Raw genomic sequence first — 17,527 nt, 5'->3', positions numbered from 1 at the left:
CTTTAGTGAAATTCGTCACTTGTCAGTCATTCTCCTGTCCTCCATTGGCTGAACCCATACATACGTCCTCTTTTTCTATGTATTCTCTGCACAACATTGAAAGCATAAGACTTCTCAACTGCACATATTCTGTGTTCAGTTTCAATGCATCTCTGCTCACAGGAAGTTTCGCTGCAGAGCTCAAGTTAATTTTAGACAATCAGGCCTTTGCATTTCTTTGCATCAGCTTCATCTATTCTGCAAAAATGCTTCATTAATATGCAAAACATATCTCACTCAGCAGTAGTTCAGTTAATATGTCACCTTTAAGCAATATAATGGTTTAATGAAAAGAAAAAGAGACAAAATAATTAAATAATTATTCCTTTTTTACAGAAGCAACACAAAAGATTCTTTGCTGTTTAATGAATTTAAATTCAGAAATATTTGCTGGTTATTTATGTTCTACTTGCATTCGTTGATGCACATGTTATTTGGTTAAAATTTATATTGATAACGCCATGATTTTAAATTTTCAGTTTTCAGTTTAACATGTCAGTTATAGAGATGTCAAACCATCTGGGAATAAAACGGAATCCCCTAAAAAATTATATTCTGCCATCATTTACTCAGCCATGCCTTGTTCCAAATCAGTTTCTTTGTTCTATTGAAGATATTTTGAAGAATGTATTTAACCTGTAACCATCAACATCCATAATACTACCAGAAGTCAGTGGTTACAGGTTTCCAACATTCTTCAAAATATCTTCTTTTGTGTTCAACAGAACCAATAGTGTTGATTAAATGTATTTTACGTTGTTCAAATTCACAAGACAAATTTCAACAAACTTTAATTTTAAGATCACAGCTTAAAAGCAACTTGCATTTCCAGTCTCCTGCATTCACCTGGTAGTCAACCTTTACTCACTTAATACAAAAACATCACTTACTAATTTTGCTCTTCCTCTTTCCCCCTCCTTCACATTGGATATTTTCAGTCTCGTTTCCTTATTTCGTCTTCCCTATCACCCTGTCTTCCTCCTCATCTCAGAGGGGATACTTACCCTCCTTAACCTTTATCATACCTCTGTTCTCCTCACAAAGCACCAGTAAATCTAGTAAGGGATTTGCATCCTAAACATAGAGCTTCCCCCTCGTTTCTGCCCCTCAATGGAGACGCCAGATCAAAGTTCAGCCAGTCAAAACCCATGGCGAAACGTTAAAGGGGTCGACCCGACCGGCCCACTAAACGAGGATGAGCACCAAGCTGTCAATCTCCAGAGGAGGTGCCAAACACAGAGGGGTCGCTGAGCCAGATCAGGAGAAGATTAGGGGCTCATTAGAAACTCTGGAGACAAATGCAGACCCCTCGCAACCTTAGGAAAATAGTTCGGCTGTGTGCGAGTCTGTTTTTCTAAGCCTAAGTTGTCGGTTTTGTTAGTCACTATTTTCTTAATGGGTTAATGAATCAACTGGGTTTCATTAATGATTTTTGGACGTCACCGTGTTTTGTGTGATTTATATTCTTGTTATTTTATTGTGTAGATTGATCATTTGTTCATATACAATCAAGCCCGAAATTATTCATAACCCAGGCTTGACTGTAGGTGAATCAGTTTATTTATTATTATTTATTGGTATAAAGAATTACCTTTTTATCATTTCCATTTCTGTTTTTAAAGGGATGAAAAAAAAGAAGAAAAAAAAAAAAGAAAATTCTCCCATCATTAATATATCCTTCACTTATTCCCAACCTTTATGGCTTTCTTTGTTCTGTTGAACACTCGTAACTATTGACTTTCATAATATTTGTTATTTAAAAGTCAATGGTTGCAGGTTTTCAGCTTTCTTCAAACTCTTTTTTTTTGTGTGTGTGTGTGTGTGTGTGTGTGTGTGTGTGTGTGTGTGTGTGTGTGTGTGTGTGTGTGTGTGTGTGTGTGTGTGTGTGTGTGTGTGTGTGTGTGTGTGTGTGAGTGTGTGAGTGTGTGAGTGTGTGAGTGTGTGAGTGTGTGAGTGAGTGAGTGAGTGAGTGAGTGTGAGAGAGACAGATGAGAGAAACCGGTAAAGGTTTAGAAACACTTGTGGGAGTGTAAATAGTGGTCGAGTTTTTATTTTTTGGAGGCGAACTATCCTTTTTTAATTCTGCATCACCAGATTTAAGTAATTTAATTTTCTTAACTTGAGATTAATACGTGCAATCCCAAAAGCTGAATAAATCTGCTTTCCATTGATTGAATCTGAGGATTTCGAAAAAAACATTGAGAAAATCACCTTTAAAGTTGATCAAATTAGCTATGCGGCGTAACGGTGGTGCAGCGGGTAGCACAATCGCCTCTCAGGCAAGAAGGTCACTGGTTCGAGTCCCAGCTGGGCCAGTTGGCATTTTTATGTGGAGTTTGCATGTTCTCATCGTGTTGGCGTGCATGGGTTTCCTCCGGGTGCTCCCCTCAGTCTATAGACATGTGGTATAGGTGAATTGGGTAAGCTAAATTGTCCATATATGAGTGTGAATGAGAGTGTATGGGTGTTCCCCAGTGTTGGGTTGCAGCTGGAAGGTCATCCGCTGCATAAAACATATGCTGGAAAAGTTGGCGGTTCAACGCTATGGTGACCCCTGATTAATAAAGGGACTAAGCTGAAAAGAAAATGAATGAAGGAAATTAGCTATGCATATTACCAAACAAAAATAAGTTTTAATATATTTACACTAGGAAAGTTTCAAATTATCTTCATAGAGCATGATCTGTACTTGATATTTAAATAATTGTTGGCATCATAAAAATAAATGTGTAATAATAAATAAATACTTTTGACTGTATTTTTGTATGGTTTTGTGGACCAGGGTCACATGCTTAAATCAAATATATACTTAAGTATCTGTAGGAACTGTTGAACATGTTCTCATGCTACAAGTAAATCAGTGTTGTTGTTTTTTATATTATTATACAGTATTTTTTGAAGGGACAGTCATTTTTTTTTTTTTTTTTTAAATGAACACATGCAATTTGGGTGTTGTTAGCATATTAAATGCCTGTCTTTCATGTTTCAGTAAACTTGAGTTGAAATAAAATGGCAAAATAGAAGTGAAATAAAGTCTTGTTGACTTGTAAACATGAAAATAAAATGACGTTTATTCTGAATTGTACTTTAAAAAATGTATCCAATCATACTAAATGATTATATGATTCATGATGAGGCTTATAATTTGAAATAATAATTTATTTATTTATAATTTTAAAAGTAACAATTCTTTAAAAGTCTTCTAAAAAAGATTCTTTATAGTATTTTAGTATGTGATTCTTGTTCTTCTAAATATGTACAATTGACAACTAATGATATTGTTGAGGGTGTCTTCTCTAAATCTGATAGGGTGAAATTGTATGATAATCTTTTTATTTTAAATAAAAAATAAATAAGCCATGCCTATGTACAGGGAATTTTATTATTATTTTTTATCCTTTAAAATCTTATTTTTGTTACTTGATCCATTTTTTTAGACCGCATTGGCATCCTCTTCAAGGTTTGGTCACTACTATGATGCATCCAAAACCATGGACCCTGAGCTTCTGCAAGCAGCTAAATACCACAGTTTCTATCAACTTCAGGAAACACCAGTAACCACAGGATTAAGGTAACTAATACTGAATGCGGAGTAATATCTGATGCAAATGAATATTCAAAATATGATGACCTCAGAATATAATCTAATCCAGGCATATGCTGTATTAACATTGTTATGGTAATGTATTATAAACTATGATTTAAACATTTTTGGGTCAAATTTAATTTAATGTAAAATCCATGCTATTAACAAACCATTAAGACTTTTAACTCCATAAACTACTAATTAGCAGTTTATTTATTGTAGTTGGGTTTAGGAATTGGCTAGGATTAGAAATTTAAAATAAATCATATTTTATAAGTGATAATAAACAGTTAATATCATAACAATTGGCAGGTAATAAGCCAGTAATAAATGGTGTGAATTGTTCCTTGAACTAAAGTGTTACCCATTTTTGGTTTTATTAATTTTAATTACAAGTCTTTGTAAGTCTACACCAATTTTACGATTTTATTTATTTATTTTTTTTGCTTTGCGATTTACTTTTCTAAATAGCATTAGAATATAATATAATATATATATATATATATATATATATATATATATATATATATATATATATATATACACACACACACACACACACACACACACACACACACAAACACACACAAATGAAGTCAGAATTATTAGTCCCCCTTTGAATGTTTTTTTTTTTTTTTTTTTTAATATTTTCCCAATGATGTTAAACAAAGCAAGGAAATTTTCACAGTCTACAGAACCAACCATCGATATACAATAACTTGCCTAATTACCCTAACCTGCCTAGTTACCCTAATTAACCTAGTTAAGCCTTTAGATGTAACTTTAAGCTGTATAGAAGTGTCTTGATAAATATCTAATAAAATATTGTTTACTGTCATCATGAAAAAGATAAATGCTAATTTGCTGCTCAAGAAACGATGATTTGAAATTATTTTAATTAATTTACTAGCCAATTTGCTAGCAAATAAACACAGTTGCCCATCAAAAATCAAGATCACTACATCAGTGTCTTTATAAATAAATGTGTTGATTTGTGTTAAATGAGAGTCTAAAGTTTTCTTAATCCATTTTAATGTCAAAACGTTTGCTGGAGCCTCACATATAGTTTTCTTCTTACTGTTTTGTATTTCTTCTAAAACTTTCATAGTGGTAGTAAGGTAAATAATTATCTTTTTTTTTTATTCTAAACCTTCCAAAATAAATTATATTGATAAGGAATTATCACAATCTCACAAGACTTTTTAGTTATGCTTTGTCTCAAGCTATATTTAGTAAATACACTCACCGGCTACTTTATTAGGTACAACTTATTAACTGCTCGTTTATGCAAATTTCAAATCAGCCAATCACAATGCAGCAACTCAATACATTTAGGCATGTAGACATGTTCAAACCGAGCATCAGAATGGGGAAGAATGGTGATTTAAGTGACTTTGAATAGGGCAAGGTTGCCGGTGTCAGATGGGCTGGTGTGAGTATTTCAGAAACTGCTGATGTACTTGGAGTTTCACGCACAATCATATCTATGGCTTACAGAGAATGGTCAGAAAAAGAGAAAATATCCAGTGAGCAGCAATTGTGTGGGCACAAATGCCTTGTTGATGCCAGAGGTCTGAGGAGAATGGCCAGACTAGTTTGAGCTGTTAGAAAGGCAACAGTACTCAAATATTCACTTGGTACAACAGAGGTGTGCAGAAGAGCATCTCTGAAAGCACAACACATCTAAACTTGAGGCAGATGGGCTACAGCAGCAGAAGACCCCACTGAGTGCCACTCTTGTCAGCTAAGAAGAGGAAACTAAGGCCACAATTCACACAGGCTCACCAAAATTGGGTAATAGAAGATTGGAAAAGCATTGCCTGGTCAATTTCTGCTGTGACATTCGGATGGTAGGGTCAGAATTTGCCGTCAGCAACGCAAAAGCTTGGATGCATCCTGCCTTGTATCAACGGTTCAGGCTGGTGGTGTAACGGTGTGGGGAATATTTTCTTGGCACACTTTGAGCCCATTAGTACCAATTGAGCATCGTGTCAACACCACAGCCTACCTGAGTATTGTTGCTAACCAAGTCCATCCCTTTATGACCACAGTGTACTCATCTTCTGATGGCCATATCCAGCAGAATAACGCACCATGTTATAAAGCATGAATCATCTCATTCTGCTTTCTTGAACATGACAATGAGTTTACTGTACTCAAATGGCCTCCACAATCACCAGATCTCAATCAAATAGAGCACCTTTGGGATGTGGTGGAACGAGAGATGCACATCATGGATGTCATCTGCAGCAACTGCATGATGCTATCATGTCAATATGGACCAAAATGTCAGAGGAATATTTCCAGTACCTTGTTAAATCTATGCAATGATGGATTAAGGCAGTTCTGATGGCAAAAGTAGGTCCAACCAGGTGCTAGTAAGGTGTACCTAATAAAGTGGCCAGTGAACTAAGTTCAAATGTTGCCAAAATAACCGGTTAAAACATAAAGTGGCGATGAGGTCTGAAATAATCTTAACAATAAGGTCTTAAAAGTTATTGAATTTTACTTTTAAAAGTGCATATTTCATCTCGAGAGCATCAGGTAACAAAGCAGTTGAAAGAATTAGCTATGAACATCCAACATTTAACTATAAATGCATCTGCTTGTCTTGTGTAAATATCTATATTGCCCTCACCGGGGCTTTTATCATTACTCATTTAAGTTCATAAAAGAATGCTTGTGATTAGGCGCAGCTTAACCAAACACACATGCACGGCCTTCTCCACTTATCTTCCATGCACGTCCTTCCTTCAGCTATGATAAGTGCGCTAAGTATCGTCACGTATATCTCCAAGAAGAAAATGCTTTCTCAGTGCTGATGTCATGTTTCTGTGGAACTTGTCTGCAATTTTGTTTTACGACGGGTGTTCAGCCTAATAAAAGGTTTTTCGTACAAACCGTCTCTGCACATCCAGGTCCTTAACCAGTGTCTTCTGTATTGTTTGCGATGCGGTGGTTTTATGGTTGCGAGGGGTGCCTGTTTAGAGGGAGCAGGAGCTTTGGTTGCATTAAAGTCTACGGCACGACCGCAATGCAAACAAATCAATCTGGAGCCCCTGGTTCATGGAGCTTTTTATGTCCGCAAACAGAGAGAGGTCTTCTAATTGTTTATCTGCATAACAGCACCATATAGCCAACGGGTTGTGTTTCCAAGCTTGGGTTTACTTGCATTGGTAAATGTGTGATTCTGTGTTCACGGAACAGCTTGAAATCATGATGGACACTGTGGTCTCGATGTAGGTGTTGCTTTTGGAATTTTGCTGTCATTCTTTCCTATGTGTTCCGTTCATTACGATTTTATGACGTGATATAATGGAACCATAAAGCTTTTAGCCTTTTGCTGTTTTTAGTATACTGTTTTGATGTGTTTTGTGTTCTACACAGGGTTTGTACGGGTGCTGGAAATCCTTGAAAATGCTTGAGTTTGAATCTAGTGTTTTGAAAAGTTTGAAAAGTGCTTCAATTTTGGATGAAGTGCTTGTAAATGTAATTGTTTTGCTTACAAAATAATATGTTTTTTTATATATGTAATAGCAAGTCATTATTAAATGACAAATCTTTTTGATTTTGCGTAAAATGAAAGCTCAAGTCTGGACATTTATCTATACTGTAATCTGCCCGTCGTTTTTGTATTTTGAAATGAAAATACATTTAAATTTAAGATGAAAGACGCATGAAATGACATTTAAGATAGTAAACGATAGCAATTCAATGTTGGGCTTGAGGGAAAACATGCCTTCAAAAATAGTTTCTAGTATGCTATACTATTACATAATATGGTAAGTACCATCTGTGTATGTATAAGGGATGTCCCATTTTTTTTGACCTTCGAGTCATTTGATTTTGAGTTTCTGCCGATACCAAAAGCTGATCCGATTCTTCTATAATGCTTAAAAAAAAAGAATAAAGAAGAGCAAAGAAACAGATCAGGGATGTTCTTGATATATATATATATATATATATATATATATATATATATATATATATATATATATATATATATATATATATATATATATATATATATATATATATATATATATATACATACATACATACATACATATATATATATATATACATACATACATACATACATATATATATATATATATATATATATATATATATATATATATATATATATATATATATATATATATATATATATATATATATATATATATATATATATATATATATATATATATGTGTGTGTATATTTTTTTTTTGTTCACCTTATTTTAACATTCAACAACTCTCTTAACAAACAGAGCACTTCTGTGAGGTAGCTTGAGCAATCAAGTAATGAATAACATAAATACTTTATATTCGAGTCCTTATCGGGAGGTAACATCCGATTCCGATCGAGTCTGAAACCGTGTGATCGGGCCTAGTTTCCGATTACGTGATCGGCTTGCATATCATTAATATTTGTGTAAATATACAGTTTGCCACACTTGTGCTGGAAACATTGTGCTGGAACATTTTGAAAATGCACCTATAAAATGCTTAAAGTGTGTAATTTTGACTTTGGTAAAGGTGTAAAACACTGCGGGAACACCAAGAGACTTTTTGGTACAAATTGATGTAGAGTGTCATGTAATTTCCAACCCATGCATACTGGAAAAAATGTATATCCACACAATAATTGTATATAGCTATTTGCAGTTGTGATATTGGCATGGCATGTGGAGTGTTCAGTGAGTTTTTTTTTTTTTTTCTAAAGCAGACAAATTCAAAAATCAAACTGAATGTTTTATGCATTGGGGAAATTGTGAAAAAATGTTTGCTCCATATAACTAATAACTGGTTGGGCTAAATTTAGCAGCAACAAATCAACTGTTGTTGATAATTCGCAATGAGGCTGTTACAGCGCTATTTTGGCTCATCTTTGCAGAATTGTTGTAATTCTGCCTCATTGGAACCCCCCAATATACATTGGAATGCCACAATATCTCAATTGGATTCAGGTCAGGATTTTGACTAGGTCACTCCAAAGTCTTTATTTTCTTTAGCCATTTAGAAGTGGATGTGCTGTTGGTGTGTTTTGGACCACTTTTTGTAGTCTTATGTAGTTAAGGGCCTTGTAGTTTTGTATTTGATTTTCTTAAATAAAAAAAAAACTCTTTATTTAATATCTACAAGATGTGTTTACTTGTGTTATTTTTGACTGATATTTAAATTAGTTTGATGATCTGAAACATTAAAGTGTAAAATATATAAAGAGTTCAGATGCAAAACCCTCTAAATCAATCTGACCTCTTTTTTGTAAATGAGCATTTTCTACCAGGCTTCTCTGATTAGGTTGTGAAGTTTTTTTTATTATTATAATTTTTTATTTAATGATAAGGTTATTAGCTAGTAAATAAAATAATTTTTTTTCTAAAATGTAACTTTAGACAATTCTTTGGTTTTTAACAAGGTACATTTTCTTTTTCTTTTTTTTTTGTGTCAATAAGCTAAATCCACTTGTGCTTTTTTTTTTTTTTTGCACAAACCTCTAAATTCACCTATTGGGACAAGACAGTGTAGCTAGTTGAAAATCACTAAAGATGCAATTATAAATTATTTTAGCAAACAAATAACACCTAAAATTAAAAATATATAAATCTGTCAGGTAAGTGGCGGTTCATTCAGCTGTGGTAACCCCTGATAAATCAGGGACAAAGCAGAAGGAAAATGAATGAATGAAATCTGTCAAGTAAGTGCAATAATCAATTAAAACAAAATTGACATGAATTAAATCTTAATCTGTTGTCATTTCTGATATTTGGGATTTAGATTTAATGCAAGTAGAACAATGTAAACATTGCAAGCATTGTAAGCTTGGTATTGTAGATTCAAATAATGTAAAAACATTGTGAAACATCAATATCTGTGCATTGGCCAATAATACAAAAAGCTTATCAGACTTGTACGTATTATGAAGTAGCATAAATAATGTATAGTTTTATACATTATATTTATCTTTTAAAAAATAGCTTAAATTAGCTAATAAAACACAAGGTAGGCCTACTGGGCAAAAAGTGGATGCCTCTCAGACATTTTAGAAGCTGTCATTTATTCATTCTCACCATACTTAAGGTCGTGGTCTCGTTTATACTCATAGCATCCATGTGAGATAAAAGAACAGCATCTTAACATTGTCTTTCGTGAAACGCAGTTGCCGTTTAATGTATAGTAAATCGGACTCATTCAAAGTAGCGTCGCTGCGCAAAAAAACTAAACATTATGAATGGGTTTTCTTTTTCTTATAATGAGTTTTGAAGTAAGGGACATTTTCATTTGCCATTCACTGACAGTCGGACAGGCTCATCCCATTCTTCCAACTCCGTCTTTTAAAATCGAAAGCGGATAGTCTTCTCATAAAACCTGGCGTATCAGCGCGCTGCTACATTAAACACATATGTTTCGATTCGCGCATTCTGATTGGTTCTCGTGATATTAAGGCTTTTGCTGTCAAAGACAAGTCCTGTTAAGCGGCTATTGCCAACAAACTGTTATTTCTGAATGTGCTGGCGCTGTGATTTGGGTGATTAGAAGCAAATGTATTTGTTGATGGTGTAGTATGTGTCATTCACTCAAAGTCTTTTCTCATTTTTGGCGAAAGTGGCGTTTAGCGGCTTTTGCATCTGAACTTATGATTGTGTGTAAGTGTGTGTTGACAGTGCTCAGCAAAAATGAGTACACCCCTCACAAATCTCTCATTTAAAGGAAAATTTCCTACATTTGTGCTTAAACGTTAGATTATTCAGTACTGAAACCAAATCTATAATAACATAACGGTCAAAAATTTTGTAGCCCAAATTTATATTATATATTATATGTTAGGGAAAAATACGATTTTTTTTTTTAAGAGCGAAATTCTAAAGAAATAAAAATATCTAATATTTTGTTTCAATTTTGTAGTTTATAAAAAAATGCTTTGCAATATTTTGCATGAATTTGAATGTACTATCTTTTTAATTCTAAAGATGTTCGGTGACTAAAATATTTGTTTTAATACATTTATATCTGTTTAATAAATCCGTTTTGTTCAAATGCTCCAAAATACATTACCTATATTCACTGAGAGATGGATTAAATTATTCATTTCGAAAATGGGAAAAACCCTCCGGAAATAAAACTCATTTATGCTGAATACTATATACAGTGTATGTATGTATATATAAGCAAGTTTTCGTAATAAGCCTGTACTAATAATGTGTCTATAAAGCACAAACCTAGATGTACAAAATGGCTTCATATCCTTTTCAAACAAATCAATTAATCAGCAACCCTAAACATCTCAAGATACAAAAAAAGGCCTCATTGTCTTTCTGCGTTTCACAGCTCATAGAATAAAAAGCCCCATGCCGTTTCCAGACTGTTAAATCGCTCGTTTCACTACGTGGCGTAATTGGCACAAATTGCTCTCCAGGTGAGCGTGGAGGCTGTTGTTTAAGAAGGTGTCCCTCGCGTTGCATCACTGTGATCTTAATTAGCTCACCTGTCGGCCTTTATCCTCTACGGACGCCACCTTAAGTGATCACGCTCCGCTGGGCTGCTGCTGTTCTCTGAGTCTCAGACACACTCTTTTATCAGAAGAGGGAAACACATGCTTCACCCCATTAAAGAGCAGGCCTGTCAGATGAGCTCAGTACCAACAATTCCACTGTAATATTCAAAAGTTTAGGGTCAGCTGGATTTATAGTATTTATTTGTTTATTTATTTCATATATATTTATTTTATATTTGTTTATTCTTTTATTTAATATGTATTTATTTATTTAATTTTATATTTATTGGCTTATTTTATATGTACTTGTTTTATTATTTATTTATTTATTTGGGGAATATGCACAATTACAGAAATTGACAAATTGTTAAAGTTTAGGATCAACTAGATTAAAAAATGTTTTATGTATTTTATATTTATATATTTATATTTGTTTGCTTATTTATTTATTAAAAATATCCTTTTTAAAAGTAAACAAGTGTAGTGAGAATTACACTGAAAGGTTGATGCGTTGGCATGCAATTTGTGAATCTGTGTTTGAAAACGTAACGTGCTGTAGTGCACTTAGTGATTGTTTAAGGCCATTTGATGATGATTTTTAGTCCTCATACATTAGACGTCCATCTGCTTTTCATCAGTGGCATGCAGTCTAAACAGTCTCTCAGTGTGTGTAAGGCTGAACAATATATCGCTTCCACATCAATATCGCAATGTGCGACTCTGCAATAATCGCATCGCAGGATCTGCAATGTCAAGTTGGGATTATAATTAACCAGAAAACACAGTTCAGAACACGTGATTTGTGGAGTCGTAATTTTATTAACTCTAATAATGTCAAATATTTTTTTTGTGTGTCTTTTTTAAGGCCTGTGACTGTAAGATTTCAAGAAATAACAAGAAATGATCAAGTTTGCCACTTTAACGAAGATTGATTGGTTTTAAATATTAATATAAAAAAGTATTTGCAGTGTTATTTTACATTTGATTTTTGAATTTCTATACCTCAATATACTGTAGTTAGACTCCCCAAAAAACAATGAAGTGTTTTTGTAGTGCCCTCACCGCTTGATGAGCGACAATAATGTTATTTAAAACACAGGAAACAAGGAGCTGCTGCTGCTTCATGTCAGAGTCTGTGTATTGTTTATTTATTTATTTATTTTTTTTAATGAATGCACTTAACAGTACTTTTACGACATGAATCGACATGAATTTACATTTGTAAACCTCTTCACATATATTATATTTACATACATATTTCCTGCACATTACTGTTAAACATTACTATAAAATCATTATAGAATTCTTCATAAACAAACTATTCATAATTTAATTGTCATATAATACACACATAGCCATATAACCCGCCTACACATATATTTCTCTTTATATATGTATATATATACACATTGTAACCAACAATGAGAGCTATATTATACAATCACTCGACCGTTTTTTTAATATACATTTAAATGATCACTGTTGCTGTTAGAATTACAGTGCAGAGCTTATGGCACACACAGTTAATACAAACTCCTATATATATATATATATATATATGAGAGCAATATCACTTGAGTAACAGTACGGTATGGCTTTGTATCGGCACTGGTATGAGGCGTGCGTTGGCACGAGGCCACAGGCAGAGTGCCTTAGCATCCCGCCAGTGCTGATATACAGTCATATTGCACTGCTACTTGTGTGATATTATGTTTATACAACAGTTTGATGGCACAATCGTGTATATAAAGAAGAAAATTAAACACAGACAGTCTAAAAACCCCCTTTTATTAGGAACTACTTCCCCCATTCATTCACATTTGCTGCTGACGTCAGAACAGCAGAAGCCATTACTAATTCACCAACGTCACTTGAGGCGCAGATAACGTACTGTAATGTCTAAAGTAATGACAAAACAGCTGATTTTGCTCACACTTTAAGATTATAAGGCTGAACGTGACATGAAATGCCATCCATCTACAGAGATATCTTCTTACAGTGTTACAGTCTACAGTATTTCTGTTGCAATCGGGATGTCACAATAATTAACCCCCAATAAAGCAACGCAATCACTACCAGACTGCTGTTGTGTTTGCAATAAGGAAAAACACCAAACAAATGCAGACTTTGCTTCTTTATGTCTGCCAACACAAAACTGGGAGAACTGGGATAGGATGCAGCGGGTTTGGGGCGGCCGCTGCTATTGGGTACTGTACCAAAGTTGGCAACCCGGGGATGAAGACTGTACCAAAGAGGGGGGTCGGTGAAATTAAGTACCCCAGATTAATAAAGGGGCTAAGCCGAAAAGAAACCTTACTTTAAAAGAAAACTTACCTTAAAAACAATAAGTAAATCCAATGTATATAATTGTTTTCAGTGTATGAAGTGTCACCAGGAAACTTGAGTAAATGCAGATTGTGCAGCATACTGCAGAGCAGGTCAAGTGTTTTGACCCTTCTTGTATGGAGTTGCACATCTTACTCCTGATTGAACATAGAAGCGCTGTGTCACTGAGATCAGAAGCAGTGTCCCGTTAACAGAGCACCGCAGACCTCAGGGGGACCCCGGAGCTGACGGAGGTGCCAAACTCTTTCATTAATTTCATTTCATTTGATTTAATTAGTGATGGATTTCCTTTGCGTCCACATGCGTGTGTTGGTTGCCAGGGTTACTGCCGATGTCAACAGGCTTTTGTGACATCGAAGCAAAAATCTGCTTTATGTTGGCAGCCATTAGTGGTATTAATTGAAGTGTACACTGATTAACATTCGACCTGTTATGAGGACGTAATTATAAGCAAGAGCTTTCCTGAAACTTAACCTTTTGTGTGTTTCACTATTTGTAATAAGAGTGCTTTTTTTATATAATAATGACTCCATTAAGTTACTTTAGGTGTGGTTAATTGCACAATTACTAGATTTAATTTGCAATTTTTATCAAAAGTTAACCTTAAACTGTTTAAGATTTTTTATCTTCTGTATTATTATTATTATTATTATTATTATTATTATTATTATTATTATCGTTATTATTATTATTAGTAGTAGTAGTAGTAGTAGTAGTAGTATTAATAAATTTTACCTTATGTATTATTTATTGTTGCTGATGTCTTTTTATGGTTATAAATCTTTTATCATTAAGTGTATTTGGTGAACGTGTTGTCCTGATAATCCTCTACTACTAAAAAGATAGGTCTTTAATCTAGTTTTGAACTGAGAGAGTGTGTCTGAGCTTCTTACATTATCAGGAAAGCTATTCCAGAGTTTAGGAGCCATAAATGAGAAGGCTCAAACCTCCTTTAGTAGACTTTTCTATTTTGGGTACTACCAAAAGCCCTGAGTTTTGAGATCTTGAAGAGCGTGTTGGATTGTAGCGAGACAGGAGGTTGGATACATAAACAGAAGCTAGATTATTTAAAACTTTATAGGTCAGAAGCAATATTTTATAATCAATATGGAACTTAACACGCCAGAAATAGCCAGAAAAGCCCATATGGCAATAATTTCAAAACTCTCTCTCACTAGATTTTATATATAAATAAATAAACAATTAAATTGAAAAATATATATATATATATTAAAAAAACTTCAAAAATTGGGGGTCACCAATTTATAAAAATATATTAAAGTATTTTGGTCAATTATTTTACATTTAAAAAAACTAATTATTTTGAAATGGTATACTTTTTAAACAAGGCTCATTGGAAATCCATACCTCATTTTACATACCTCAAATGTAAAATATGTTACTCTCTGTATATTTTGTTGCACGTTTAATATGACAAATTCACTGTCTACATTTTGAATCTTAAGGATGTTACCTGGGGTTCATTTTGTTGAACCACTGAAGCCCTTCCCTAAACCCAACCCATAGTGTTTTCAAAAGCAAATGTCAAAGAAAAATCCAATATGACCACATAGTTTTACCATGATTTTAACATTGCTTATACCTCTTATGTGGAACCGTGCATGACCAGTCTCAAACATAAGTGCTCTTCATCACAAGCAAAACACTGTACAAAGTGAGCTGAAATGCTGTTCATATGAAGATATATGTACATTATATACAGTAGGTGAGGCGAATGCATTAGATTACAACGCATAGACGTTAAGTTGTTTTGTGGTGTTTATTCAACAGTTTGTGCAACAAAAATACACAGCAGCTCTTTTATATTTTTATACTTTGTACCTTTTTCTGCAACTACATACTTTAAATCGAAAGTCTTTACATAGTTTATATTAGCTTTTATTTTCTTTTATTTTTTTACTTCTATTTCTCCAAATGTAGGTTCTTGTTGTTGTTGTTATTATTATTATTTTTATTATTATTATTAATATTATTATTATTATTATTATTTGTGATGGTTGTTTAAGCATTTCACTGCATGTCATACTGTGTGCATAACTTTGTATGTGACAAATCAAATTTTAATAAGGTTTTAAATGTTATATAAATGTAGTATAATAATTTATTTATTGGTAATATGTCCTTGTAAATTTCATTAGTCTGAAAAGGATCAGGGTTTTTTTTTTTTTTTGCATTATACCACCCCCTAGTGTTCGTTTTACCTTGAAACTGCAATCAAATTTACGTTGAAAAACATTACACACAAAAATGTAGGCGGAAGACATGGGTTGGTTCTTTGAGGTTCACTTATACTTTTATCAAGACTTTTGTATAATTTAGAAGTGATGTACTTTTTCAGTCCTGTTTTAACGTTTACTAATGTGTTGTTGGTCTCATGTTTTCTCAGTTCATTACCATCACCGTATCTTGCTCTCCTGAAGTCCATCCAGACGCTCATCCAGAAAGAGGGATTTGATGGCTCAACACCACAGGTTGGTTACCATTTATTTAGCTGTCTGTTTTCCTCTATTTCACTTTAGGACCAGCTGGTTTTATTCTACATTTTTACTGATCTAGCTACAGGAGGTCAGCCAAGAGACGTTAAAGGGATAGTTTACCCAAAACTGAAAATTCTGGCATCATTCACTCAAACTTCACTGGTTCCAAACCTATTTGAGCTTCTTTCCTCTGTTGAACACAAAAGAAGATATTTTGAAAAATATCCTTCACAGTATTTGTTTATCCTACTATGGAGGTTTTATGGAAGTATGAGGTGATGCCACTCTGTAACGGAAGGGATGCTGAACAATGTAGTTGAGGATCCACATGCAGTTTATTAACCAGAGAATGGTCCGGTAGGCAGCGGTCAAAACAGGGGCAAACAGAAGCATACAGGTAATCCAAAATGCTTAGTCAAAGACAGGCAAATTGTCAGGACAGGTGGCAAAAACAACAGAAACAATGAAACAGTGCAAAGGGTCAAAAACACAGCAAGACAAGACAAGAAAATGCTTCATGGTGTTGCAATAACAAGACTTGGCAAGTGTGTGTGTGTGTGTGTGTGTGTGTGTGTGTGTGTGTGTGTGTGTGTGTGTGTGTGTGTGTGTGTGTGTGTGTGTGTGTGTGTGTGTGTGTGTGTGTGTGTGTGTGTGTGTGTGTGTGTGTGTGTGTGTGTGTGTGTGTGTGTGTGTGCGCGTGATGTGTTACAGTCCTGGTAATCAGTGAAAATAAGTTTTAGCTGCGTGTATAAATGAGAGTCTGTATTATTGTCAGCTGTAGGTAGATTGGCATAAGGCATTATGGTAGTTGTAGTTCATGTGGTGGCAAATGTTTAGTCTTTGTGACTCACGCCTTATTTTAAAAAGTCATACATGGCTGAACTAGTACAACTTATTACAATTTAGGCACTGACAAAACTTAAAAAGTAAAAATTTTATGTAGGACTGGACTGAATATTAGCTTTTCAACAATTAATTGCAAAAAGAAAATTTGATACAGCTTAATTTGGTACTAAGCATCCGTTTTAGGCCCTGCACTCAGAGGAATGACTTTTGCTTCTTGTTTAAACTCATCAACGATTCTCTCATATCGCATCCTTTATAGTCCATACTGTATGATTGTCATCCCTGTGTGCACGAGCACCAATTTGCCTGTGATTTTAGGCATTTGTTGCCGATTTTCACAAAATCTATCGACGAGTCAAAATCAGAGCTATAATCATGCAGTCTGAACTCGGCATTATTGGTTTTAGTTGTCCCCTAAAAATGTAAGAATTGTATTTTAGCTCATTTACCATTAAAACATTTTTTTGAATGTGCAAAAATGAACTGCAAAATTTTAGACACACTCAAGTTGTTCTTAACCGTCATGTAACTGCCCTTTAAGCTGAGTCTGTAATGAAATGCTCAGTTTCAACACTCTCCATCACTCGCACCCCTGGAACAATGAGCACGTTTTGCTGAAGGCAGTGTTTTACAAGACTCTTAATTTGTCTTTCATTGATTGGCTAATTGTTGCTTGTTTTGTTTATTGACTCGCTCCCTACTGCAATG

The 17,527-nt window shown here is 34.0% G+C and overlaps 1 protein-coding gene and 1 long non-coding RNA gene across 6 annotated transcripts in view; both read left to right on the top strand.

Annotated features, from left to right (window-relative positions):
• LOC147843062 (uncharacterized) overlaps positions 1-17,527 on the top strand; it is an 812,539-nt gene that overhangs the window by 440,729 nt on the left and 354,283 nt on the right. The window lies entirely within an intron of this gene.
• elp4 (elongator acetyltransferase complex subunit 4) overlaps positions 1-17,527 on the top strand; it is a 127,966-nt gene that overhangs the window by 22,359 nt on the left and 88,080 nt on the right. For 4 of the 5 annotated variants that reach the window (XR_015494741.1, XR_015494742.1, NM_001017638.1 and 1 more), the window contains 2 exon segments: positions 3,477-3,610; positions 15,883-15,967. Coding sequence is in view for 2 of the 5 variants with exons in the window: in NM_001017638.1 (NP_001017638.1) it covers positions 3,477-3,610; positions 15,883-15,967 (219 nt within the window). In the remaining 3 variants the exon portion in view is untranslated. 5 annotated transcript variants of the gene reach the window in all.

Source organism: Danio rerio, chromosome 7 (assembly GCF_052040795.2).
Source record: "Danio rerio strain M-AB ecotype USA chromosome 7, GRCz13ab, whole genome shotgun sequence".
Lineage (NCBI taxonomy): Eukaryota > Metazoa > Chordata > Actinopteri > Cypriniformes > Danionidae > Danio > Danio rerio.
The sequence above is the reverse complement of the archived record's forward strand: the minus strand, read 5'-3'. Positions and strand labels throughout refer to the sequence as shown.